The sequence below is a fragment of the Nuphar pumila genome, chromosome 11 (genome assembly GCF_984573655.1).
Source record: "Nuphar pumila chromosome 11, dmNupPumi1.hap1.1, whole genome shotgun sequence".
In the NCBI taxonomy this organism is placed as follows: Eukaryota; Viridiplantae; Streptophyta; class Magnoliopsida; order Nymphaeales; family Nymphaeaceae; genus Nuphar; species Nuphar pumila.
Genome location: NC_143259.1, coordinates 20,048,223 through 20,075,623, shown reverse-complemented (window position 1 = coordinate 20,075,623; position 27,401 = coordinate 20,048,223). Strand labels below are relative to the sequence as shown.

The 27,401-nt window shown below is 41.9% G+C and overlaps 1 protein-coding gene across 2 annotated transcripts in view; it reads right to left on the bottom strand.

The window, feature by feature from the left end:
- LOC149822161 (WAT1-related protein At4g19185-like) overlaps nucleotides 1-27,401 on the bottom strand; it is a 53,914-nt gene that overhangs the window by 15,033 nt on the left and 11,480 nt on the right. For both annotated transcript variants that reach the window (XM_089980161.1, XM_089980162.1), the window contains exons 2-4: nucleotides 7,432-7,494; nucleotides 7,232-7,348; nucleotides 6,856-7,141 (exon numbers count right to left, since the gene is read on the bottom strand). In XM_089980161.1, the coding sequence (XP_089836287.1) occupies nucleotides 6,856-7,141; nucleotides 7,232-7,348; nucleotides 7,432-7,494 (466 nt within the window). The remainder of the gene's footprint in view (nucleotides 1-6,855; nucleotides 7,142-7,231; nucleotides 7,349-7,431; nucleotides 7,495-27,401) is intronic.

Sequence of the window (27,401 nt, the reverse complement as noted above, 5' to 3'; positions counted from 1 at the left end):
TGACAAGTGCACGCGTTCATATAATACACCTATTCTGTCCATTGCATGCTTTCATTCACTATGCATTATGTCATATGCATGTTTTCATTTAATGCATTTACTCATTGTCGAATGCATGTTTTTCCTTGAGTATGCATATTCATGTACATTGCATGATATCAACAACTCGCATACACCTATCAATGCATGTTTCCACCATATGCATGCATACTTGTCAATGCATATGTTTCATTGAAATAACATCACATGCTCATTTTTATCAAGTGCACATGTACTCTAAATGCAATGATTCTTTTGAAACAAACATCAATGCATAATTCATCTTCAAGTGCATACATAGTTGTAAATGCAATGCTCCCTTTTGAAATGCATATACACACATCATACTATACACTGTAAGTAAACTGTTCATAAATGACCCGGACAACAACGCTAGCCTAGCACATTTATTCAATTCAGCACATGTATATGGGTCAACTATACATTACTTTGATTCAGCACATCACATCAATTCAACACCCAAAACTTTTCATTCATAATAGGTATTAGAATTAACACACTTGTACATAACCCTGATCTGGAATTTAACATGCATACCAAATGTAAAATTTCAGATTTAATTAACATCAAGTAATATATAGAAATACTCCCCCTTTTTTTTTCAACATATGCCCAGTCGACTACTCAACGGGGGCTCAGCTGCCCATGTAGCTCGGCCTGTCAGGCCAGCCGAACTGAGTTCGGCTGGTCTGACAGCCAGTCTACAAAAAAAGAACAACTCTCCTTTTTTTTGTAAGGCACTGCCAGCACTCAGCCGACTAGCTCGGCCCTGATCCAACCCAGCCGACTGAGTCGGTTGGGCCTGGCAAGGCACAGCAGAGCGCAGGCTGAGCCTGCGCATCACCTGCCTCTGGCAGTCAGCTAAGTATCACTCAGTTGGCTGCCAACCGACCTATGCCCTGGTGTCACACATTTTTTTTTGTGTTACAGTGACCCAGCCGACCCAGTCGGCTGGGTCTGGCCTGCAGCCAAACCACCCAAACATGCATTTACAGAGAAGCCAGCCATGGGGATGATCCATGGGTCATCCTCCATAACTCGTGGAGAAATCTACCATGGAAACGTTTTCTTTTTTTTTCATGGATTCCATACAAAAAAAAAAACATAAAATCGAACCGGTGCTCGATTTCTCATCTATTTTCAAAGGAGGGGACCCGTACCTCAAACCGGCGCTTGGGGGCTACGGCTGTTGCGAGAAGGGGATGTTGCCGGCCACCGAACCTCTGTCGCAAACGGGTGATCGAGAGTGTACGAAAATCGCGGGCTGCTAACAGAAGGGTTTAAGGGAGGTGTCGTCGGCGCTCCGGGATCGCCGGCGATCGGTGGTCACCGAGAAGCGAGGTCGTGGGAAGGGAGCCGCAGGAGGAGGTGGGGCGTCAGACGAGATCACCAGCGGTTGGAAGGTCGTCGGCAGCCAGCCGAGAAAAATATGGGGGAGAGGGAGAAAGACAGGGAGACAGAGAGAGTGGAGGAGGAAGAGCGCACGGGTGAGGGATCCTCCCTCACCCTTGCGTGCTTTTAAAGGTGCGATTCGGGAAACCCCAAAGGGGTTTCCTTCTTGAGTCGAGCAAGGGAGGAAGGGGGTTTTAAAAACCCTCGCCCCCTCCGTCGGGTGTTATAACCCTAAAATGTTATCGGGTCCGGGTCCGAGTCCGGCCTGGGTCCGAAAAAGATTTTTTTTTACTGTTTGTTACATGGGGCGCGGCCCGAGTCCGAGACCCGGGATCCAACCGAGTGTTAGATCTGCGCCTCACTGGCAATGTGGATCCACAGGTTGGATCCAAAATGGATCCAACTGTGGATCTTTGTACTAAACTCTTTAACATTTTTTTTATTAGATAAGATATTAATTTCTTATACCTTTATGGGTCCTGGATCCGAACTTGGATCCCAGGCCCAAATCAAACAATTTTTGCGTTAAAAATTAACAAAATAATTTAGGTTATTACATTCTTACCCCCTAAAAAGAATTTCGTCCTCAAAATTAGAACGTACTGAATAAGTGTGGGTAGGGTTGATGCATATCCACCTCAGGTTCCCAAGTGCACTCATCCAGCCCATGATGCTACCAACGCACTTTCACGAACGAAATCGTCCTATTATGTAGCGTCTTTTCTTGACGATCTACAATCTCCACTAGCCTTTCCTCTGTAGTCAAGTCAGGTTGTACCTTGATCACCTCATAGTGAATCACGTGTGAGGGGTCAGGTACATATTTTCTCAACATCGAGACATGGAATACATCGTGGATCTACGAAAACTGAGGAGTGTTACTCGATATGCGGTCTCCCCAACGCGCCCAAGAACATCGAACGGTTCAACATGCCGAGGACTCAGCTTCCCCTTCTTTCCAAACCTGAAGACACTCTTCGTAGGTGAGATCCGGACGAACACGTGATCGCCAACCTCAAAACTGAGTTTCTTGCGTCGTTGATCGACATAGCTCTTCTGCCTGCTTTGCGTTGCAATAAATCTTTGTCGGATCAAACACACCTGATCTGCATAATGCTGGATGATCTCTGGAAACTCCACTGCTCTCACTCAAACCTCATCCCAGCACACAGGGGATCTACATGGTCGGTCGTACAAAGCTTCATACGGGGCCATACCAATACTGGCATGAAAGTTGTTATTTTATGAAAACTCTGCAAGCTTCACATGTTTGTCCCAATCGCCTGCCCAATCTAAAGCACATGCTCTCAGCATATCCTCGAGAGTCTGGATCGTACGCTCCGATTGTCCATTCGTCTGCGGGTGGAATGCAGTACTAAACTTCAACATAGTGCCTAAAGCCTTCTAAAGTTGGCGCCATAATCGAGACGTGAAACGCAGATCTCGATCTGACACTATCGAATGTGGCACCCCGTGAATTCTAACAATCTCATCCACATAGAGATCGGCCAAACTCTCTAAACTCTGACTGATTCTAATCGGGAGAAAATGGGCACTCTTCATCAAACGATCCACTATTACCCAAATGGCATCTCGCTGTCGTCGGGTCTTAGACAACCCTACTATGAAGTCCATCGAGATGTCATCCCACTTCCACTCTGGGATCTCAAGTGGTTGCAGAAGTCCACCAGGTCTCTAGTATTCGATCTTCACCTGCTGACAAGTGAGACACTGGGACACGAACTCCGTGATGTCCCGCTTCATCCCATTCCATCAGGAAGTCCTTTGAAGATCTTTAAACATCTTGGTGGAACCAGGGTGAATGGAATATCTAGACCTGTGAGCTTTACTCATCAGCTCCTCCTGCAGCGCCTTCGGAACCCACCATTTGTCTCCGAACATGATGGTTCTGTCCTCTTCTCGGCAAAAATGTGCCTCTTGCTTTTGGGCACTTTCACATAATTTCTCAAAATCCGGATCGGTTGACTGAAGCTTCACGATCCGATCTATGATCTCTGGTCTTGCCTGCATCCCCGCACAAAGGATGCGTCTGAAGTCATCCGCAAACAGTTGTCATATGACCAACTCCTCGACCAGATCCCAACTATATCCAATCATGCTAGCTGTTGTGACCGACGCTTTTCTACTAAGTGCATCTGCCACTACATTCACCTTACCAGGATGGTAAGCGATGGAGAAATCATAGTCCTTCAGTAACTCTAACCACCTACGTTGCCTCAAATTTAAACCACATTGCGTGAATATGTACTTGAGGCTCTTGTAATCGGTCATAACCTCAAATTGTTCCTCATAAAGGTAGTGGTGCCAAATCTTCAATGCAAAGACCACTGTCGCCAACTCTAGGTCATGCGTGGGGTAATTCTTCGCATGCACCTTTAGCTGTCAGGAAGCGTACGCTATGACCTTTCCGTGTTGCATGAGGACACAACCCAGTCCGGTCCCCGAAGCATCGTTGTACACAACAAAACCACCTGTCGCAGAAGGCAACGTCAAAACGAGTGTCGTGGTCAACCTTTTCTTCAGCTCCTGAAAACTATCCTCACATCGAGCTGACCACTCGAACTTTACTCCTTTCTACAACAATCGAGTCATAGGGGCAGCTATACGCGTGAAGTCTTGAATAAATCGGCGGTAGTAGCCCGCCAAACCCAAGAAACTCCTGATGTCAGTCATCGTCTTCGGCTGCTCCCATGACAAAACGGCCTCTACCTTGGTTGGATCAACTTCCACGCCCCTCTCGGATATCACGTGACCGAGAAACATCACCCTATCAATCCAGAACTCGCACTTGGAGAACTTAGCATAGAGTTGATGTTCTCTCATTGTTTATAATATGATCCGCAGATGCTCTCGGTGCTCTTCTACACTCTCCGAGTAGATAAGAATGTCATTGATGAACACGATGACAAACGAATCCAGCCATAAACTGAAAACCCGATTCATCAGGTCCATAAACGTTGCAGGGGCATTGGTGAGTCCAAAGGACATCACCAAAAACTCATAATGCCCATATCTGGACCTGAACGTTGTCTTCGGAATATCCGACGTCTTGATTCTCAACTGATGGTACCCAGAGCGAAGGTCAATCTTCGAGAACACCTTTGTTGTCCTCAGCTGATCGAACAAATCATCGATCCTAGGCAATGGGTATTTGTTCTTCACCGTCACTTGGTTTAGTATACGGTAGTCGATACAAAGTCGCACTGAACCATCATTCTTCTTAACAAAGAGGACCGGTGCACCCCAGGGAGACACGCTCGGCCTGATAAAACCTTTGTCAAGAAGCTCCTGCAATTGCTTCTTCAGTTCTACTAACTCAGCAGGTGCCATACGATACGGGGCTCGAGAGATTGGTGTCATACCAGGCACTAGTTCAATCGAGAACTCATTCTCTCGATGCGGTGGCAAACCTGACAAATCCTCGAAAAAGACATCCGGGAACTCACGGACAACGTCTAACTGCTCCAAGGGTGTCACTTGACTATCCTGAACGGACACACTGGCCAAGAACACCATACAACCCGGCTTGTGGTACTTAGAGATCTTTAACAGAAACAATCTTCACCTCGCTTGCCATTCCGGTCGAATGAAAGGACAATGCAGACAAATCGGGGCACTCCAAGATAACCTTCTTACCCCGCTACTGAAGGGTAGCGTTATGTCTGGACAATCAGTCCATACCCAGAATGACATAATAAAACGTCATATCTAGTATGACCAAGTCGACAGACAATTCATGCCCCTCGATCACAATGCAAACTACCGGAAAATACTTCCTGCACGAAGAGGATGCACCCATAGGTGACCTCACATCAAGAGCCTTTTCAAGGCTATAAGGAACCAACTCGAGCAATTTCGCAAATGAAGCAGAAATAAAACTATAGGTCGCACCCGAATCAAACATCACGTGAGCAAAGTGATCAGGCCCCTTCAAAAATCGTATTTTTTTACATTTTTTCTCACATCTAACACCATAGATGTGATCTATAGGTTTTGTTTAGTGGGAACCAGCTTTTGGATCACCGGAATCTGACTTGTATACAGGTTTTTCCGGTGATCCAAAAGCAATGGCTATGAAGGCATCAATTTTTCTCGGCTCATAAAAATACATTTTTTGTTGAAAAAACATGATCCAAGAGTTGATTCCCACTAAATCGAGCATGTTAAACACATCTAATGGTTCAGATCTATCATAAAACAGTTCAAACTATGGGGCCTAATGGGACCGAAAGAGAAAATGGGGCCTAATATGTTCAGTTCTCATATATATATATATATATATATATATATATATATATATATATATATATAAGTGGGTAGGTGCGAAATTGATACCAACTAAATGGGTTGTTCTGCCCTTCCGGTGTTTTTTCCACAGTTCTGACCCCATAAATGTGTTGGGCATGGTCGATTTACGAGGAATCCACACCTGGATCATGTGTTTTCGATGAAAAAAATGATATTTGGAGCCTCAAAATTTTACAAAGATTTGGGACCGTTGATTTTTCGAACCTTATAAAAACCCACCCATGTGTCGGAATCGATCACTTCAAGAGATGATCCCTATAAAATCAAGTACATAGATCACATCTGTACAGTCATAATTTAAAAATAAAACAAAAAAGCCCTAAAAACTCATTTAGCACGTATCATTTAACACCTATCATTTTGCGCCTACCCATTACTATATATATATATATATATATGTGTGTGTGTGTGTTAATCTAACATTAAACTAATTGTGTTTAACATTATATGGATTCAACCTTATTAAAATAACTAAAATACCCTTAAAAGAACGGTATTTTTTAAAATTCATGGTTAGTTTTTTGGGCATTATAGGTATTTTGAACTTGAAGGGAATTGAAAAGCCAAACACCCTTTTCGAAAAAGTTATGAATCTATCAAAGTTACCTTTTTTACCTTAAAAAGTAACCATGCATTTTCAAAAATGCCAGTCTTTTAAAGGTATTTTAGTAATTTTAATAAGGTTGAATTCATCTAATGTTAAATACAACTAGTTTAATGTTAGATTAGCCTTATATATATAGAGAGAGAGAGAAAGAGAGAAAGAGATTCCTTCGTGAGAAAATCCCAACACTTGATTTGCAATATTGGGCTAAACACAGTCCAAGATCTCAAAAAGCCTTTAAACTGCGAGACTGACCTCATCACACTGTCCATCAGGCTCCATAGTGGAACATAATAGACAACAAAATCGTTCATCTTTGTTTAAAAGAGTAATAAATGTCTCATACATCAAATGCCAGTGGACTGTTTTGATGTTCTTTAGATTTTCATTTCAAAAACTCTAATTATGTCTTCAGTCGTACCATTTCATAGGAAAGCAAAAGCTACAGGAACCACAAAATGCTAAATTACCTGAAAAGCCAGATAAATAGCCATGCATAGGCAGTTCCCTATAAGGCACAGGACACCAATATGCCATTTTTCAAGCCCAGACACCAAGAAACCATTGGCCAACCACAGGATAGGCTCCTGCTGGGATACAGCACTTATCTTGCCATGAGCACCAAGATCTACAAACCCATTACCAATGACCGCCAGACCCCTAAAAGTTGCCATCAGTACAGCTCCAGCAACACAAGTTGTTGTGCCTGCAACCTTCATCCTGCCCTCCTTTGTAAACAAGTTAACTGTCTCTGTGCTGCACCGACCAAATTCATGAGACCAAATTCAACATGATGGCACTTAGACCATCACCAACAAAAGATATAGTAAAATTAGCAGTCTTTACCCCATTAATGCAGCCAATAAAAATGTAAATACTGGTATGGCAGGCTGTGTAGCTGCAGCATATGCTGGACTCGTGTATCCAAGGCCAATAAGAAATAGAAGCTGGTTTCCGAATATCCTATTTAGGCATCCACGAAGTAATATGTTTCATAATCTAGTGACCAAGAACTTCTTGGGGATAATGCTGGCAGAAATGCTTACCCAGTTAGACCAAGAAAGAAGAATGACACAAGAAGCTGACGAGTTAATGGCAATCGTATCCTTCTGCATAGCAAAGAATAACCACCATCATGATTTCATCCCACTCCAACAGAAAAAATATACATGCTAAAGCCAACAAAGTTAACAACTCCAAATTTATAATTATGAAGAGAGAACACCAGGAAGTAGGGCTGGTAAACCAGACGAATGAGCCGAGCTTGGGCACACTTTGACATCACTGGATTAGTGGTGGGATCCGCAAAGAGGAAATCCTGCAGAGCTTCCACGCTCTCTTATAAATTTAGATCAGATCTAATACCCACAATTGAAAATGAATATAAACTAACAACTAAACTAAAATAGCACAACCACGTACCACATCAAACACTAGATCGATTTTTTTACTCCAAAAGGTCTAGCTTTACAGTGCAATGGAGTGAAAGAGAATCTCTATTAGAATAAGAAGTTACATATACAAGAGATTTTCAACTCGAACAAAGAAGTTTGTACAAGCCAGCCAAAAACGTGGTTATAAACCCATTAAATTCATGTCTGAGGCGTTGAATTAAAATCTGACGCATCCGAGTTTTAATTATCTTTGACTCAAGATTAGTAAAAGATATTTCACTACAGATATTTTTCACTTTCGTAAAATATTGGGACATTGACATACTGCCTTGCATTAGCACGCCAATTTCACTTTTGAGCAGCTGCAATAGAGCATCATTCGCTCGTGAAAATAATGTTATAAACAAGTCCCAAGCCTCTTTTGGAGTTTCTCAGCAAATTTGATAGCTTTCATTGTCGCAGTAGAGTCCAACTGCATAATCTGCATCTTGCTTGTGGCCAGTCATCAATTGTATAAGCCACACGCTCTCTCGAGCTGCTATAGATGCCACTCTCTATTTTGCCTCAGTGGTGCACAGTGAAATTGTCTGTTATCTCTTATTGCACCAAGAGACTGCTCCAGATCCCAAACTGAAGGTGTATCCAGTAGTTGACTGTCAAGTCGACAAGTCTCTGACATAGTGGGCATCGCAATAACCAACAATTTCACAACTCTTTTTTCATAAAGAATTCAATACTCAATAGTGCCTTTGACTAAGTGTGGCTTTCTTGGAGTCTGCATGCTGACTGCATATGCTATGTCTAGTCATGACAAGGTCAAGTAAAGTAGACTACTGACCAGTTGCTGATGCATAGCAACATCTTTAAGTTCTTGACCAGCATATTTGGTTAGCTTTGCATTCACTTCTATTGGTATCACAAATGGCTTGTAGTCAATCATGCCATATTTGCAAATCAAATCCTTTACATATTTCTTTTGATTTAAGAATATGCCCTTTTTCTCCATAATTGACTTCTAAACTAAGAAAGTCTTGCAGCTCCCCCAGCAATTTCATCTTGAAACTCACCGAAGATGATTATGGACTAAGTTAATCCCATCTGCATAATCTCCTATGATGATGTTGTCTGCATAAATTAACACTACTGCTACTTTCTTGTTTATTTGCTTTACAAAGATACTCAAATCAGAAGGTGCAACTTTGTAACCACTGAATACTAAAAAATCAGTGATTTTTCCATACCAGGCTCGTGGAGCTGCTACTTTCTTGTCTGTTTGCTTTACAAAGATACTCGAATCAAAAAATGCAACTTTGTAACCACAGAATACTAAAAAATCTGTGATTTTTCCATACCAGGCTCGTGGATCCTGTTTCAATCAAAAAAGTGTCTTTCATAACCTGCAAACATAATCGGGATTCCCTGGGGGACTCAAATCCCTTTAGTTGCTCCATATAGATCTCATGACCTTTCTCTCCATGCAAGAATGCATTCTTCACATCCATCGACCACAACTTCGAAGATTTACTTGCCGCTAGTGCCATCAATACTCACATTTATGTTATCTTTGCAATGGGATTAAAAGTCTCGTCATAGTCATTTCCGTACTGTTGGGAAAAACCTCTAGCTACGAGCTGAGCTTTGTAGTGATCTATCATTCCATCAGCTTTCCTCTATATTTTCTAAACCCATTTGCAGCTAATGGGTTTTATCTCTGCAGGCTTTGGCATGAGTTCCCACATCGGCTATCTTGTTGGATACATTGATTTTATATGTTTCTGATATTGTACTAAGAAATAGGCTTTTTTGTGTTCTGCTCTACATGTAGTTGATAATCTTATTTGTTTGTGATATTATAAAAAGAGAGTTTTTTTATTTTTTCTGTTCTGCTCTGCAAGTAGTCAAGTTTCATATTAGTAGAAAAAGAAATGGCAGATTTAGTTGTTATTTTGAGTAGCTTGAAAAATTGAATCACAATAACTATGGTTACTAGAAGTCATGCATGGAGTCTTAATTGCATGGGAAAGATTTGTGGAATATCATATTGGGTATGGAAACGACTCTGCCTGTTGTTCCTCAAGCCTCAATATGGAGAATTAAAGCTGGGAAAGCCTTATTTGTTAGTAAGGCTTCTGTTTAAAGAGAATTGATCAATCATTTCTCATATCAAACTCCGAAAGAGGCTTGGGACTCATTTGTAACATTATTTTCATGAGCAAATGATGCCTGATTGCAGCTATTTGAAAATGAAATTGGCAGGCTTATGCAAAGCAGCATGTCATATTCCAATGTTTTATGAAAGTGAAGAACATTTTTAGTGAAATATCTCATATTGATCTTGAGTCAAAGATATGTGAAGCTCATATCCATCGGATTTTAATTTGAGATTTCAGACCTGAATTTTCTTTACATCCAACGGAAATTTCCTAATAAGAGGTATTGTACTATGTCCTACTAATTCTCCCAGATACGCATATCAATTTAAAATTTTCAACCTATGCAGAGACTAGAAAATGCATTAAAGGTGACGTGTATGTTTTCGTATGGAAATATAGATTCTTCTTGTTCTAGGATCAGTGTTGATGCTGATATTTTGATCTTCGGATTTTGTATATGTTTATTCTTCATCTGATTGTTGTTGTTTTTTTCTTTTTTTGCTTTTAGTTTTTTGTATTAGTTTGGTGTATTTGATGTTTATATTTAATCACTCAAGAACAATTGTATCTTTCTTATTTTGTTTCAGTTTATAGCAGCCATTTGTGGCTGGCCTATACAACTCTCATTATTTGAGTTGGAAAATTTCTTGTATTTGTAACTTCTTATTCTAATAGAGATCCTCTTTCAGTCCAATGCAAAGATCTTTTGGAGTCAAGAGTCGAGTTGGTGTTCAGTGTGGTACATGATCATGTTATTTTAGTTTAATTGTCACTTTATATTCATTTTTAATTGTGGGCATCGAATCTTTGTTGGATCCGATCGAAATTTGTAAAGAAGCATTAAAGCTCTAGCGGCTTTCTGCTTCACGGGTCCCACCACTAATCCAGTGGTGACAAAGTGCGCTTGGAATGCAAGGCCTGCCATATTAAATGATGGATGTTAGAGAGGGTACGATTGTGGGTTCATTTTTTTTCTCATGATTGTGGAGCCATTCGGGTTCCATCATAGATCCATCCAATTCTACTATGAATCTTGCCAGGTTACCTTAATGCGTGGGTCATCCTTTATATCATGCTTATCTCCACTCGTGCCTTCAGGATATAAACTATCCCTTGTTGACACGATTCAGTTTTTTCTTCCTGTCATGACTTTGTTTCCTTGTGTGGTTAGCCTCTTTGGCTTGTATATTATTGTACCCTTGTAGATGGTTCCTATGATAGTGTAAATAATAGCTATCACAGAACACATCATGTCGTGGACGTAGGCCATTGATGCCGAACCACAAAAAAATTTGGTTCCCTTTATTGTTCTCATGATGCTCCCGATACCTTAACACGATTGTTAAGACATATGTAATAATACATCTATATATAAATATAGATGTATTCACCATAATACCCGATAGGGGTATTATGGTCTTTTCACAAGTACCCAATAGGGGTACTTGTTTTATTTCTTTTATTTTCCTGTTTTTTATTTTTGTTTTTTTATTTTCTAAAATGTATTTTGGGATACCAAAAGGGGCCCCACAATGGAGTCGTTGGGGCCCCCAACGATCACAATTGTGACCGTTGGGGGCTCCCAACGACTCTATTGGGAGCCCCCTTTGGTCTCCCTTTTCTTATAAATAGGGGGAACCCCCCTTGTATTTTGTATTACTTTAGAGAGCTCCTCTCCAATAAAAGAGATATTCTTTTATGTGTGTAGCCTTGTTATAAGGCCCTTCGTATATCCCTTGGTGGATTTCCTCTCTTATGCTTGTTTCATTTGTCCGTGTTGGACATAGTGAATGCTTTGACATTCTTGGATACTTCCGCATACTTCATTACATGGTATCAGACCCATACGATCTTCTAAGGTAAAATCGTGTCTCTCTCTACTTCCTTTCTTTTTCACCTCTTCATTTTGTAGCAATGGAAGTCAAGATCGATCTATCATTCAAGCTCAATGGAAAAAATTACATGATGTGGGCATCCGCAATGGAGAATAATCTCAAAGGCAAGAAGCTTTGGGGTTATGTAATGGGAACCGTTCCGGAACCCCAACTTAAGCTCACAAAGATGGAAGAAGATCAAGAGAAAGCACTTGAAGGTGATGCTCGTCTCAAAGCCATTGAAGATTATCATCACCAAATGGAACATTGGGAGAGCAACCATGCAAAAATCCTAGTATGATTTATGAATAATGTCGAACTTAAGGTATGTGCAAATATTGCAAAATTCCGCCGGGCAAATGAAGCATGGTTTTTTATGAAGGGTATGTATACCTAAAAGGATCTTGCACGAGCTTATTTTTTGCAAGAAAAAGTAAGAACCACAAAACAAGGCGACATGAGCATACAAGACTATTATAGTGCTCTAAATCCTTTGTGGGATGAATTGGCTCTTTTAGAGCCTAAATGGGTGGCTACGGAGGATGTGGAACTAAGACAAAAACAAATGGAACAAGATAGATTGTTTCAATTTTTATTTGGGCTTCGTCCCGAATTTGAACAAGTTAGATCCTCACTTCTCCATAGATCTACGTTTCCTCCTTTAGAAGAGGCTATTGCCGAGATTACTCAAGAAGAAACTAGGCATAGCATGGGTAAAAGCATAGATGAAGTTCCTGCCGTATCTAAACCCAGCAATCATGTTAAAACATACAAGCCACCTCATTTTGGTAAGCAAGGGAGTGGTGGAAGAAAAATGATTATATGTCATCATTGTTATGAGCCGGGACATATTAAACCCGTTTGCCCAAAGCTAAATGGGGCATTCAAGCCAAAGGTGGTTTCCGTTGAGGAATCCTCCACCAAAGAAGATGATGGCAAGAACGGGGATCTCAAAGATACTCTTGGTCAAATTTCCTTGGCTCTCCAACAAATTCTAAAGGCTACTTCCACCCCCGGTGCCGCCATTGCCTCATCATCACCTCCCGGTACGTACTCTTGGATTTTAGATTCTGGAGCCTCTTTTCACATGACTCCTCATGAAAATGCATTAACCAACGTGCACACCAATTCAAAAATTTCTTGTGTCTCTACGGCCGATGGAACTTTTCTCAAAATAAATGGTATTGGAACTCTTGATTCTAAAAATGTTCAAAATTTTCTTGTTCCAAAAGTTAGAATAGTTCCTAAATTAAATCTTAACCTCTTTTTTGTTTCTCAAATTGTCGACCATGGATGTGAAATATCTTTCTCATCCCAAGGGTGCTTTGTGCAGGATCTCCGGTCCGGGAAGGGGATTGGGCAAGGCCATAGGAAGGGAGATCTTTATTTTATGGATAACTTAATGCTTCCAAATACCTCATTTTGTACTTATGTCCAAGACAAAAATATTGAAACTTGGCATAAAAGGCTTGGACACCCAAGTTACTCTAAAATGTATCTTTTTCCTTTTAGAAACAAGTTTTGTAAAGAAAAGAATATCAATTGCAAAGATTGCATTTTTGGAAAAATGAAGTCTATTTCTTTCCCTATTAGAACCTTTGTAACAACAAAACCTTTTGAATTGGTGCATTCCGATGTATGGGGACCATCTCCGGTTCTATCCAAAGGTGGTTATTCCTATTATGTTACCTTTATTGATGATTATACTAGATATATATGGATTTATTTTTTTAACCTTAAATCGGAAGTTTTTAACTTTTTCAAATAATTTCATGCAAAAGTTCAAAATCAATTTCAAAGTCACATATCCATTCTTAGATCCGATTCGGGTGGAGAATACTTATCAAATGAGTTTCAATCATATTTAAAACAACATGGCATTTGTCATCAAAAATCTTGTCCAAGAACTCTTCAACAAAATGGCCTAGCGGAAAGAAAACATAAACATATTTTAGAAACCACTAGATCATTACTCATTTCTAAAAATATTCCTAAAAGTTTTTGGGCCGAAGCCGTGTTAACCTCCACCTATTTAATCAATAGAATGTCATCTTCAAAATTAAACAATATCTCTCCTTATGAAAAGCTTTTCAATATGACACCCGATTACAATCGTCTTCGTATTTTTTGGTGTAAATGCTTTGTTCTTTTACATAAAAGAGATAAATTGTCACCTAAAGCAATAGAATGCGTATTTTTAGGATATGGTGAAAATCAAAAGGGCTATAGGTGCTTTGACTATAAAAATAATAAGTTATTTGTCTCCAAAGATGTGACCTTTTTAGAAGATGAAAATGGATTTGAAATATTGGAAAAACCAAATGAAATTGATTATATGTTTATCAATGATCTTTTAGAAGATTCAAATGATGACTCTTTGAGTCATCCAGAATTTTTAGAAAATACTCATAATAATGATTCTCATGATAATGATGTATCACCAACTAATGGTGACAATCTCCAAGTATACACTCGGCGTGAGGAAGCACAACCTATTAGTGCTTTAGAAAAATTCTTGCGGCTTAATGAACCCCTAGAAGAAACCTCCCTTAGGCGATCTTCTAGAGAATCAATTCCACCTAATAGGTTTGTCTCATATGAAACTCTCTCACCTAACTATAGAGCTTGTCTAATAGCCTTGCATTCTTACTATGAACCTTCCCATTATAATCAAGCAAAAAATATTCCTCATTGGGTCGAAGCAATGAAAGTTGAACTAAATGCTTTAAATAAGGCTAAAACTTGGGAAATAGTTCAACTTCCTCCAAATAAAAAAGGTATAGGATGTCGGTGGGTCTACAAAGTCAAAACAAAAAGTGATGGTTCTCTAGAACGTTATAAAGCTAGATTAGTTGCTAAGGGATATTCACAAGAATATGGCATCGATTATGAAGAGACTTTTGCCCCCGTGGCTCGCATGACAAGCGTTAGAACTCTAATTGTTGCAGCAGCATCTAAGAAATGGCCTATATTTCAATTAGATGTTAAAAATGTCTTTCTTAATGGTCAATTGAATGAAGAAGTATATATGGACCCTCCGCCGGAAATTAGTGTTAACCAAGGTCAAACTCTTCGATTATTAAAAGCTTTATATGGCCTTAAACAAGCCCCTAAGGCTTGGTATGATAGATTTAGTGCTATCATGTTACAATTGGGATTTTATTCATGTTATATTGACACTGCTCTTTTTGTTAAACGTGCAGGTAATAGTATCATCATCCTTCTGCTTTATGTTGATGATATGATCATCACTGGAAATGATGAAAGTGGTATTCTTAATGTTAAAAATATGTTAAAACATAATTTTGATATGTCTGATCTGGGTTTTCTCAGGTACTTTCTTGGTATAGAAGTAGCATACTCTCCTCGAGGGTATATATTGTCACAGATGAAGCTTGCTGCAGACATATGCTCCAAATCTGGGATTTCAGATGACAAAAAGGTGGAGACTCCCGAGGTTATCAATGCTAAACTACGACTGGAGGATGGAGTTCTGCTGGATGATCCTACGCCCTACAGGCAACTCATTGGCTCCCTCACCTATCTGACTATCACCAAGCCTGATATTGCTCATGTTGTGCACTCTGCAAGCCAATTTCAGTATGCCCCTACATCTGTGCATATAAGTGTTGTGCTTCGGATCATTCGATACATCAAAAATACTTTTACTAAAGGGCTATTCCTATCTTCACTCTCTTCCTTAGATTTACTGGCTTATACTGATGCTGACTGGGGAGGAAACCCAAATGATCGAGTCTCAACTACTGGCTTTTGTGTTTTCTTAGGAGATTCGCTAATTGCTTGGAAGTGCAAGAAACAGCAGAAAGTCTCATTGTCTTCTACTGAAGCAGAATACAGGGCTATGGCAACTACTACAATGGAGCTTGTGTGGCTTCAAAGTCTTCTTCAAGATATGGGAGTCGAAATTACGAGTGCTTCGAAGCTTTGTTGCGTCAACAAAAGTGCAATCTATATTGCCAGCAACCACACCTTTCATGAAAGGACTAAACATATTGAAATGGATTGTCACTATGTACGTGATGAATATCTTCGTGGGACAGTTACATTGTCATATGTCACATCAGAATATCAACTTGCAGATTTCTTTACCAAAGCCCTGCCTGCTCCTCGCTTCTTGTTCCTTCTTGGCAAACTTTCGGTCATCTCCCCATAAAGTTTGAGGGGGGTGTTAAGACATATGTAATAATACATCTATATATATATAGATGTATTCACCATAATACCTGATAGGGGTATTATGGTCTTTTCACAAGTACCCAATAGGGGTACTTGTTTTATTTCTTTTATTTTCCTGTTTTTTATTTTTGTTTTTTTATTTTCTAAAATGTATTTTGGGATACCAAAAGGGGCCCCACAATGGAGTCGTTGGGGGCTCCCAACCAGTGTTTTAAAACTCGCCGAGTCAACTCGTTGACTCGGCTGACTCGGCTCGGCTCGCCCCTCCAGCGAGTCAACCCAGCAAGGCAAACTCGGTTTGCCAAAACTCGGGCTTGACTCGGGCTTGACTCGGCCTGACTCGGCTTGACTCGGCCTGACTCGGGCGAGTTTTGGGATGTTTGAAATTTGTTTTTTGAGTTTCAAATTACAGTTTTGAAATATATAAGTACATATATTTTAACAAGGGTTACCCCCAGATTTTGTATAAAAAAGAAAATAAAAATCATTTAAAGATAAAAAAGCATTTAAATCCATAGAATAAAATCGCCATGTTGTTCGAACTATTGTTCACCTTGTGTTATCAACTTATTCTAGCAAAATATTTTAAAGAAATGATTCTCACTATATATGACGGGTCAACTGTGCCTATGGGAAGTCACATTTAGGTTTCATCATCCATTTGTTATGTGAACAAGCATTGTACATATTCAAATATTAGTAGTCTTTTTATAGTTGTGCCATTAATATATTTCCTGCATAGTTTTATACAGAGAAAATTGCTTATTTATGTTGATATTGGGCATTCTTTAAACTTTCAATATGCACATATATCCCTGTTTTACATTTATGGATTTGTTAAAGAGGGAATTAAAACTTTTAAAACAAGCTAGCATATATGATTGGCCATTTTAGGAACCTTAGGTAGTAGCAGACTGAACTCATGGTGACCAAATCCTCTAATTCAAGTCATGAATTAGTCAAAGTGCTTGTATAGATATCAAATTCAATTATTCAAGCAAACCTCTATAGCTCTTTGCAGTTGTTTTTATATTCTTACAGACGTTTGGAGACTATGTTTACTCAAAAACATGGTTTCAGACAAATTATATATTGTTTTTCTTTTAAAATCAAAAGTTAACAAAACCCGGTCCAAGTCACCGAGTTGACCCGCCGAGTCACGAGTCAATAAAGAACGAGTCGAGTTCCGAGTCACGGGTTTTAAAACCTTGCTCCCAACGACTCTATTGGGAGCCCCCTTTGGTCTCCCTTTTCTTATAAATAGGGGGAACCCCCCTTGTATTTTGTATTACTTTAGAGAGCTCCTCTCCAATAAAAGAGATATTCTTTTTATGTGTGTAGCCTTGTTATAAGGCCCTTCGTATATCCCTTGGTGGATTTCCTCTCTTATGCTTGTTTCATTTGTCCGTGTTGGACATAGTGAATGCTTTGACATTCTTGGATACTTCCGCATACTTCATTACAACGATATCAAAGCAGGGATGCACCTGCTGATTGCTTTTTTTGCTGAGCCTCTGAAGATCAGTTTTCTCCTCCTCCCATCATTCGTTGCTCACTGCAGCCATGTCGGGAGATGGCGATGGGTCCGGTCCCTTCGGGACCAACAACCTGGAGTGCAAAAGATGGTTGTGCATGAGCAGAACCCCACACTAAAGATTACAAAGGTTCTCCTGAACTGATCCAACTATATTTCACGCTTGAAGGCTGCCACATTATTCCTAAGCAGAAAATCCAAGCTTGGGTACATCAATGGAAAATTTCCTCCTATGCAAGGTGATCATGCATAATTTATTCATGATTTTATACAGTTTGTATGCATGATATTGTGCGAAATTAGCATTAACAACCTGTGTTTAGTTGATGTTTGTGCATTGTCCTGCAAGGTCGCATTTGATCTCAATTAAAGAAAAAAATAAACAAGTTTGGACCCACGTGTGTTTTTTAGAAAATTTTTGTTTTCTTTAATAGGTTTTCAGAAATTACTTTTTAAAAGAAGAGGTTTTGTGATATTCTTGAAAATTAAAATACTCTTTTAGAAAAATTTCTAAAACACCCCTCTAACCCTAATTAGCATTATAAATAAGTGTTTTAAGCTAGAAGGGGGTGTCTTCCCTTATTGAAAATAACCCCCCCCCCTTCTCTCTCTCTCTCTCTCTCTCTCTCTCTCTCTCTCTCTCTCTCTCTCTCTCTCTCTCCTCCCCTCTTTCTTCTTCCTTTTTCTTCCTCTTCCTCGCCGGTTTGGAGTCTCCTCTCTTCGATTGGAGGTGTGTGATACACGTTGATAGAGGAGGGAAGTCCGCTTTGTTCTCCCCAGTCTGTCGGAGGTAAACTCGAGGTAAGCCTCTTCTCCCCCCTTTTCTTTAAATTCTAATTTATTGTAGTGCTGCATACAGTTTAGTCATTATTAATTTTTGCATACATTAGTGTTTATTCTTTTGTTTGCTGCTTAGGTTAGTCCCTTTTGATTAGATTATTTTATGTGTGATAGTTTCTTTTTTTTTTACTTATTGAAAAGGAAAACAGTAAAGCAGATCATATCTGCGACAGATCTGATTCAACACAAACTGTTAGGTCTGATATATTTTTTATTCAGATCTGTCATCATCTGCAGATCTGATTGACCAGATCAGATTAAGTCTGTTTGTTTCCACCTGACCAGTTCAGGCTGCTGATTTAATTCAGCCAATCTGATTGCCAACATATTCAGGCCAACAGGTTTGCCATCACTGAGTAAAATCGATCCCTCGACCAGATCTGGCCGAGCAAACCAGACCTGAGCATCCTGCTACCAGTCGATCTGCCAACCCGATTACACACTTTAATTTGCTGATCAAATCTTAGCAGGGCGTGGCTGCATCAGGTTTGTGCGTTTTCTTTATTTTATTTTTATTAGTTTAGTGCTATGTCTTAATGTAGAAAATTTATTTTTAGATTTTGTTTTTTTTGTTAGATTTAAATACATTTAGATTTTTGGTGTTTAGATTTGATTGTTATTTCATGCAACTAACTTTAACTAGATTAGACAGTCTAGTTATTTCGTTCTTGCTTTGGCTTTAAGTTTTGCAGGTGGGTGTTAGATTTCACTAGGATTTGTCACACGTGAAAGAGAGATGAAAGAGAAAGAAGGAGTTGTGGCTGTCACGATTTCCAATAATGAAATTGTGACCTAAAACATGCATATATATCCTTCGTTTACAGTATGAGTCGGGTCTGATATATTATCCAGACCCGTAATACAAAATAACAAATACAATTAAAGAATACATAGACAAATAGACTTTTTCACCCCCTCTCAAGTTGATCATGGTGTTGAACCATGAACAAATTGCTTTTAAGTGTCCAAAAACGATCCTTGGTCAAGCCTTTTGTGAATTTGTTTGCAACTTGTCTTTCAGTGTTAACATCATATCCATCGTCCCACCTCATCATGTTGTGGCTCCTCAATTCCATGGAGCCCAATATTGTGGAAGGCTTCCTCTTCATCAACACTGCTAAGGAAATGTGGGACCCATTGAGAGATGTTTATGGCGAGCAGAACAACCTCGCTCGCATCTACTAGATCCAACAGGAGATCTCATTACAAGAAAGGAGACAAGTCATTCCACACTTATCTTAGCAGCCCGAGAGGTATGTGGGACGAGTTGAGCATATATCTGCCCATGACCTCTGACACAGAGACCATCAGGAAGTGTATTAAGGAGGATAAGATATTCAAGCTTCTCACTAGCCTAGGGCACGAATACGACACTTTAAGAGGGCAGATCCTCATGTTGGAGAACCTACCCTCATTCAACTCGGTGTGCACCACTATCCAATATGAAGAGACCAGATGACGCATCATGAACCCTTATCTAAAACAATAGGGTGAGGCTCATGAAAAGAGCGCATTCAAGACTGACTCCAAGAGAGAAGCCACTCAATCCACCCTTGTTGTTGGTATCATTGTCGGTTCCAATATTAACACCGATGGTGTGGGTGGTTGAGGGCGAGGACGTCTGCGATGCTCTCACTGCACAAAGCTCGGTTATGTCAAAGAGAGGTGCTAGGAAATTCACAATCAACCCACCAAGGAGAATAACCAAGGTAACAAGAAGGAAGGCAAGGGAACTGCCACTCTCGATGACATTGCTCAGATGTTACAGCAAATACAAAGGTCCAACCTCACTACCAATCATGAATCAAATAAGGTCGGCACATCAGGTAACCATCTTGCTCTTATGATCTCTTCGACCTTTGGTCAATGGATTGTTGACTCGGGAGCAACCGACCACCAGAGGCGGTTGTCCAATCTCAAATCGTCCAACAGGAACCTCGTTTATATTGCCGATGGTTACTCTATCCCGGTTAAGGGAATAGGTGAAACATGCTTTCTTGATGATAATGTCAAATCTGAAGTACTTTATATTCCTGACATGCCTACTGTTGAGAATAGGTGGTTTTTAGTTTAAGTTCTTTTATATTAGAGGTTTTTTGAAATTTTGTTCTCATAAGGACTTAGATGTAATTTTTCCTTTTAGCCTCTCTCCATTTAATATAGAGAGAAACCCTAATCTAAGATGTAACGAGATTAGTTTTTTGTGCAGCCGTCCTCTCTCTCTCTCTCTCTCTCTCTCTCTACAGGTGGTTGTTCCCTTCTACATGGTATCAAAGCCCTCGATCTCGGGAGCGTGATAACGAGAGGACTGATCTTCACCAACGAGAGGAAAAAAAAACCCAGACTGCGTGAAATCAGGTTTACTGTTGCACTATTGTGGAAGATCTGTCGTCAGATCTAAGGATGGAGCTCCTGTCGTGATTTCTTGGAGCCGTAACCATTTTTTTTTTAATCTGGAGTTTTTTTTCTCTTCGTGGGAGTTTTTTTTTTCGTTATCTCCTGGCGTGATTTCCTGGACATTGACGAGTTCCTGCTGTTGCGTGTCTGCCGTGATTGACGTGTTGTTGGTTGTTCCTGCTGTTTGGGTCACGCAGCAAGTTTCTGTGTTGTTGCGTGTCAGCCGTGATTGTCATGTTTTCTGTGCTGATTGTGTGTCAGTCGTGATTTTTATTTTTCTGTGCTGATTGTGTGCCTGCCGTGATTCTGAAATTTATTTCCTGTGTTTGCTGCGTGTGATCGAGATATGATTGATCTATTTAATTGTCTTCTGAAGACTTATTGGTCGTTATGCCTTATATGTTCGGGGAACAACAGTTGTCATGATCATCTGTGTTGCAACTGAATATTATCGTTGGTCGTGGTGTGTTTGGGTGCAGCAATGGTCGTGACTCCCTGCTGTGTCGAGTTTTGTTTCGTGTTGTATTAGTTTAAGCTATCCCTCTGTCGTGAAAGCAGCAGGAGTGATTCCCTGCTGATTGTGGGCTATTTTTTTTTTTTGGAAATAGCAGGGCTGATTCCTTACAGTGTTGGAAAATTCTACTTGAATACTTGTTGTCCAAGGGAGCAGTATGGCTGAAAATTCGAAATGTGATTCTAAAATGGAACAGATTGGGGAGTATAAGGCTTTTGCCAACCCCTTCTTGTACGGCTCTTCCGTAAGATTGAATGAAACCAACTATGCCAGGTGGTCCAGAACTTTTATGATGTCGATATCTAGACATCGTCGAAAACATATTCTTTTGGAAGACGAACCCCCTGAAAAATTGGAAAAATATGTTACTTGGGATGAAGATAATGACATAGTTATGTCATGGATCATGAATAGTGTCGAACCCCATATTGCAAATGGATTGATCTACTATAATACAACCAAATTGATGTGGGACAATCTTCGTGATACATACTCACAAGAAACTAATGTGAGTTGTATCCTGCAAGTAGAACAGGAGATTTATAATTTGCAGCAAGGAGATCAGACCTTGGCCCAATACTATGCATCTGTCAAAGCTGTGTTTGAAAGACTTAATGCTCTGATGCAGCAGCGTGGAGGAGGAATAAACAATGGCCCACCGTGAATCGGTGTGGCTGAAATCTTTATTAAAACAATAAATGTTCCAATAACCAATAGGAAATTCAACTGACAATTAAAATGAACTGAAAAAAAACAATAAGCAAGTAACAATGGAATAGGAATAGGAAAAAAATGCAGAAGGTAAAGACGGCTGGAGTTTCAAACTTCTCTGCCTCACGCAACCCTAGACAGGGCCTTTTAAAGGCTGTTTACTGGACCGGGTCGTGGGTCCAGATCTGGATCCGACCCACGATCCGGGTCAGTCTCTCTTTGCAGCTGGTTCTGGGGCGTGCGAGCTCCACCACGCCTGACGTAGGTGCGTAGGGGTACCTCCCTGCGTCGTGGCTCCGTCCCTGCAAGTGAGTCATATGCGCGAAGTCCTTCATTTGCCCTTTGTGGCAGATCGGGTGGCACGATGGACCTAATCGGGTCCTGCCCTGCATCATTCTCCCCTGGTTGGGAAGAAGTCGGCTCTGTCGACTTATTGTTGCCACAGTAAGCATATAGATCAGCCACGTTGAAAATAGGGGAAATATGCCAATCATCGGGCAGCTCAAGGAGGTAAGCATTCGAACCCAACCGCTGAAGGATCCTAAAAGGGCCATACTTCTTAGGACTTAATTTGCTATAGGTGCCTACAGGGAAACGCTCAGGACGCAGATACACTCAGACAAGTTGACCGACCTCGAAATGGACATCACGACGACCCTGATCTACAAAAGCTTTGTAGGTCTCATAGCTTTCAACAAGTTTGGCCCGGACTTGTCTGTGAATGTCACGTATATACTCAACGGCATCAAAGGCATCCGGAGCTGGAGCTGAGAGATCTGACACAGGGGCTAGGTCAACGACATGGGTGGGAGACCGACCATACACTACTTGGAACGGAGATTTACCAGTAGAACGGTTAATGGAGTTGTTATAGGCGAACTCGGCTTGGGGCAATACGAGATCCCAAGTCTTGACATTTTCGCCCACTAGGCTTCGTAACAAATTTCCTAAGGTGCGGTTCACAACTTCGGTTTGGCCATCGGTCTGGGGATGATACGCACTACTGAACTGAAGCTTAGTTTTCAACAGGGCCCATAACGATTTCCAAAAGTGGCTCATAAAACGCGTGTCGCAATCAGAAGTGATTGTGTGAGGTAGACCGTGGAAACAGGCAACATCCTTGAAATAATATGAGGCGACTAAAGAGGCATCGGTGGTGCGCTTGCACGGAACAAAGATAGCCATTTTGGAGAACCGGTCAACAACTACTAAAATTGAATCAAAACGACGTGGTGTGCGGGGAAGGCCCACAATAAAATCCATGGATACATGCTCCCACGGCCGTTCAGGAATGGGTAACGGGGTGTACAGACCACTATTCTGACGATGACCCTTGGACACTTGACACACATGACAGCCTTGGATGAACTTGACAACATCTTTGCGCATTTTGGGCCAAAAGTATCATTCATCTAAGAGAGCGAACGTCTTATCATGCCCGAAATGCCCTGCTAATCCTCCTTCATGTAATTCAGAAATCAACTGAAGTCTAAGGGAGAAATTGGGCACACATAATTGGTTACCACGGAAGAGGTAACCATTATGAATACAAAAACGGGGGTTGAGGTTGCGATCTAAAGAAATGCACCCTTCCCAGACTTTGTGAAAATCAGGGTCCGTAGGGTATAAATCTTTGCATTGCTCAAAACCAATGACCTGCACCGACATAGTCATCAGAAGACTGTTCTTCCTACTAAGAGCGTCAGCCACCTTGTTCAGGGTACCCGATTGATGCCGAAGCGAAAAGGTGTACTCTTGCAAGAAGCTGACCCACTTGGCATGACGACCACTCAACTTCTTCTGACTGTTCAGATACTTCAATGCCTCATGGTCCGTGTACAAGACAAATTCCTTATAAATGAGATAATGTCTCCAATAACGAAGGGCTTGTACCACGGCATAGAACTCAACATCGTAAGTGGAGTATTGGCACCTGGCCTGAGTCAGTTTCTTGCTAAAGAAGGCAACGGGCCTACGATTCTGACTCAAGACAGCGCCAATCCCCACTTTAGAGGCATCACATTCAACCTCAAAGACTGCACTAAAATCTAGGAGGGCTAAAACAGGAGCACTGGTCATTTTGTCCTTGATGATCGTAAAGGCTTTGCTAGCCGCTGGTGTCCAATGAAAACTAGTACCTTTTAGGCACTCCGTGATGGGGGCCATAAGGGTACTAAAATTTCTCACGAAACGTCGGTAAAAAGTGGCTAACCCGTGGAAACTACGGATCTCTCCTATAGTCTTTGGGGTAGGCCAATCGACAATCGCGCGGACTTTAGCAGGGTCGGCCTTAACGCCATCAGAGGACACAATAAACCCTAAGAACACAACACTGGATGTCATAAACTCACACTTCTTGGCATTGGCATACAATTTTTCCTTTCTCAAAATATCTAAGACTTGACGCAGGTGACTCAAATGCTCGGACAATGAGGAACTATAGATCAAAATGTCGTCAAAGTAGACAACAACAAACTTCCCAATACACGGACGCAAGACCTGGGTCATCATGTTCATAAAGGTACTTGGGGCATTAGATAACCCAAACGGCATGACTAACCATTCGTACAATCCATCACGCGTCTTGAATGTTGTTTTCCACTCGTCCCCTTCGCGTATACGAATCTGGTGATACTCGCTTTTTAGGTCTATTTTAGAGAAAATGGAGGCACCAGATAACATATCAAACATATCGTCCAAACGAGGAATGGGAAAACGGTATTTGACTGTGATGCGATTGATCGCACGACTATCGACACACATGCGGATGGACCCATCTTTCTTAGGAGTAAGTAAGGCGGGAACGGCACAAGGACTAACACTCTCGCGGATGAAACCCTTTTGCAGCAATTGCTGAACATGTCTTAATAACTCAGTATGTTCAGTGGGGTTCATGCGATATGCGGGAAGGTTGGGTAGACTCGACCCTGGCACAAAGTCAATGGCATGCTGAACTACCCTTGCCGAAGGTAATCCATCAGGTAGTTCATCCGGCATAATGTCGCGGAACTCCTCTAGAAGAGGGGCAACGTCCGCGGGAATGGACACGGACGAACTCATCACTGGCTTTGCCACTAGGGCATAACAATAGCCATCTTCCTGACAGTGGTCCAGGAAGAGCCGGTACGAGAGTCCTGCGATTCGGGGAACTCGCTCAGGTTTGTCTACAGTGGGGAAACCAGTCTCCTTGATAGGTAGAAGGACTATTCTATGGCCATTAAAGACAAAGGAGTAGGTGTTCTTGCGGCCATCGTGAGTTGTCTGGCGATCGAACTGCCAGGGACGTCCCAAGAGAATATGACACGCGTGCATAGGGGCTACATCACACCACACCTCATCGTGGTAGTGTTCCCCCATGGAAAACCGGACTAGGCATCGCTGAGTGATGGGAACCTCATTTCCTTTCTTGAACCAGGCCATCTTGTAGGGTTGGGACAACTTTTTTGTGTTAAGTTTCAAGGTAGACACCACACTCTCAGACACCATGTTCTCACAAGCTCCGGTATCAATGATGACGTCACATGCGTGCCCTTCACAGTTGCACCGGGTCCTAAAAATGTTATTCCTTAGCCATTTCGATAGGGCCGATTCTCGGGGTGTGGTCAACACATGACGGATGGACAACAAACTTTCGACGTTGCCGTCGAACTCTATAACTCCCCTCTCATCCTCAACCTCAACTAATGAATTGTCATCACTATCACTCTCACTTGCAGACTCGACAATCCCTTCAACCAGATGGGTGTTCTTGCTCATGGTCGGACACTTGGACGCGACATGTCCTAACTCTTGACACCTAAAACAACGAAAAGTCGACTCAGTAGGTTTGGCTTTGGACCGGGTGTGAAAAGCTGGACCTGACTAGTCAGGTTTGCTAAGGTCTGTCCTAGGTTTTGAATCACTAGGGGAGCTTGCTCCCCTGGTTGGGAAACTAGGCTTGGGTCGGCTAGAGGGCTCATTACGGGTCGTCCGATATTCCTGTCTCCGCTTCAGCTTGTCCTCGATGTTCATAGCATAACTGCTGGCTTGATCTAATGTTTCGACTGTGACACAACTAAAATCATCAGAGATAACAGGGCGAAGACCCGAAATGTACCTCGTGACCTGCTGACGAGTTGTTTCCTCGATCTGCACTCGCAGGGAAAGACGATAGAACTCCGCGGTGTACTCGGCTACAGTTCGGGAACCTTGGCGCAGGGTCAGGTATTCCTTGTAGGCTCGCTCGGCGTGATCCGAAGGCACGAACTTTGACTGCATCAGTCTTTGCATTTCCTCCCACGACTGTACGCGCTCTAATCCTTGCCGCTCCCTTGATCGTTGTAGCTCCACCCACCATGTCTGTGCTAGGCCTCTCAATCGTGTAGAAGCTAACGAGACACGACGATGTTCAGCAACTGTGTGATAGTCGAAGAAGAACTGCACTCATAAGACCAGTCGAAAAACTGCTTCGCGTCGAATCGCCCCGCAAACTCCGGAAGATCCAATTTCACGCCATAGGTGGAGGAGTGGTCTGGTGGTCTCTGCTGTCGCGGCTCCACTATTCCTGCAGGATGCTCGTTCCAGAAAATGTCGTCGTCCCATGCTGCTTCATTGCCCGTATGGCGGTATTGTTCGCCGGGATGCTGGTGTTGTCGAACTCTCCCGATGGGGGGTCGGCGGTCGGGGCGCGCCGGTTCCTGCTGACATTGCCTCGGTCGGGTTTGCCCGTGGGCGGGCACCATCTGCGGCCGGTATTGTGGTACTGGAATGACGGGAAGTCCAAGGTTCGGGGGAGGGTTCGGTTGAGGTTCTGGTTCCGGACGGGTAGAATGGGTATAATATGGTTGTGGGTTAGGAGTAAGGTGTTGGGCCAGATATTGGGTTGGGTTTTGGGTCAGGTTTGGGCAAACAGGTTGGTTTGGGTATGGGTATGGGGCTTGATGGGTATGTGGATGGGTTGACTCGCCCGATGGGATGTGGATCGGGCCCACTCCTACACTACTCGTCGGACCCAGATATGGATGGGAAGGATCGAGGTTCGAGTTTTGGGGATAATAGGCTTGGTCTGAACTCGATCCCCGATCCAAGAGATTATGGGTCTGGTTTTGACCCGGCTCAAATCCAAACTGGAGCTCCGTCCGGGTCCGATATGGGCTAGGGTCGGCATGAGATCTACTTTGTAGGTCAAAATTACTGGGTTGGTTCTGGTTCGGGGTTGCCCGCGCACCTGAACCAACTAGGTAGGCTGGGTAAGGGTGGTCTAGACCCAAACCCGCTCCCTGGGACCCAAGGGTTGGTCCCAACGAAACGGGCCTGTGCCCTGCTGAAACAAAAGCCGAGTTGGACCCTCTGATATCAGGTCCCTCCAAATGGGTCTGGCCCGCTCCCGCTCGTGGAGGTATCATTTCGGAGCCTCTCCATGC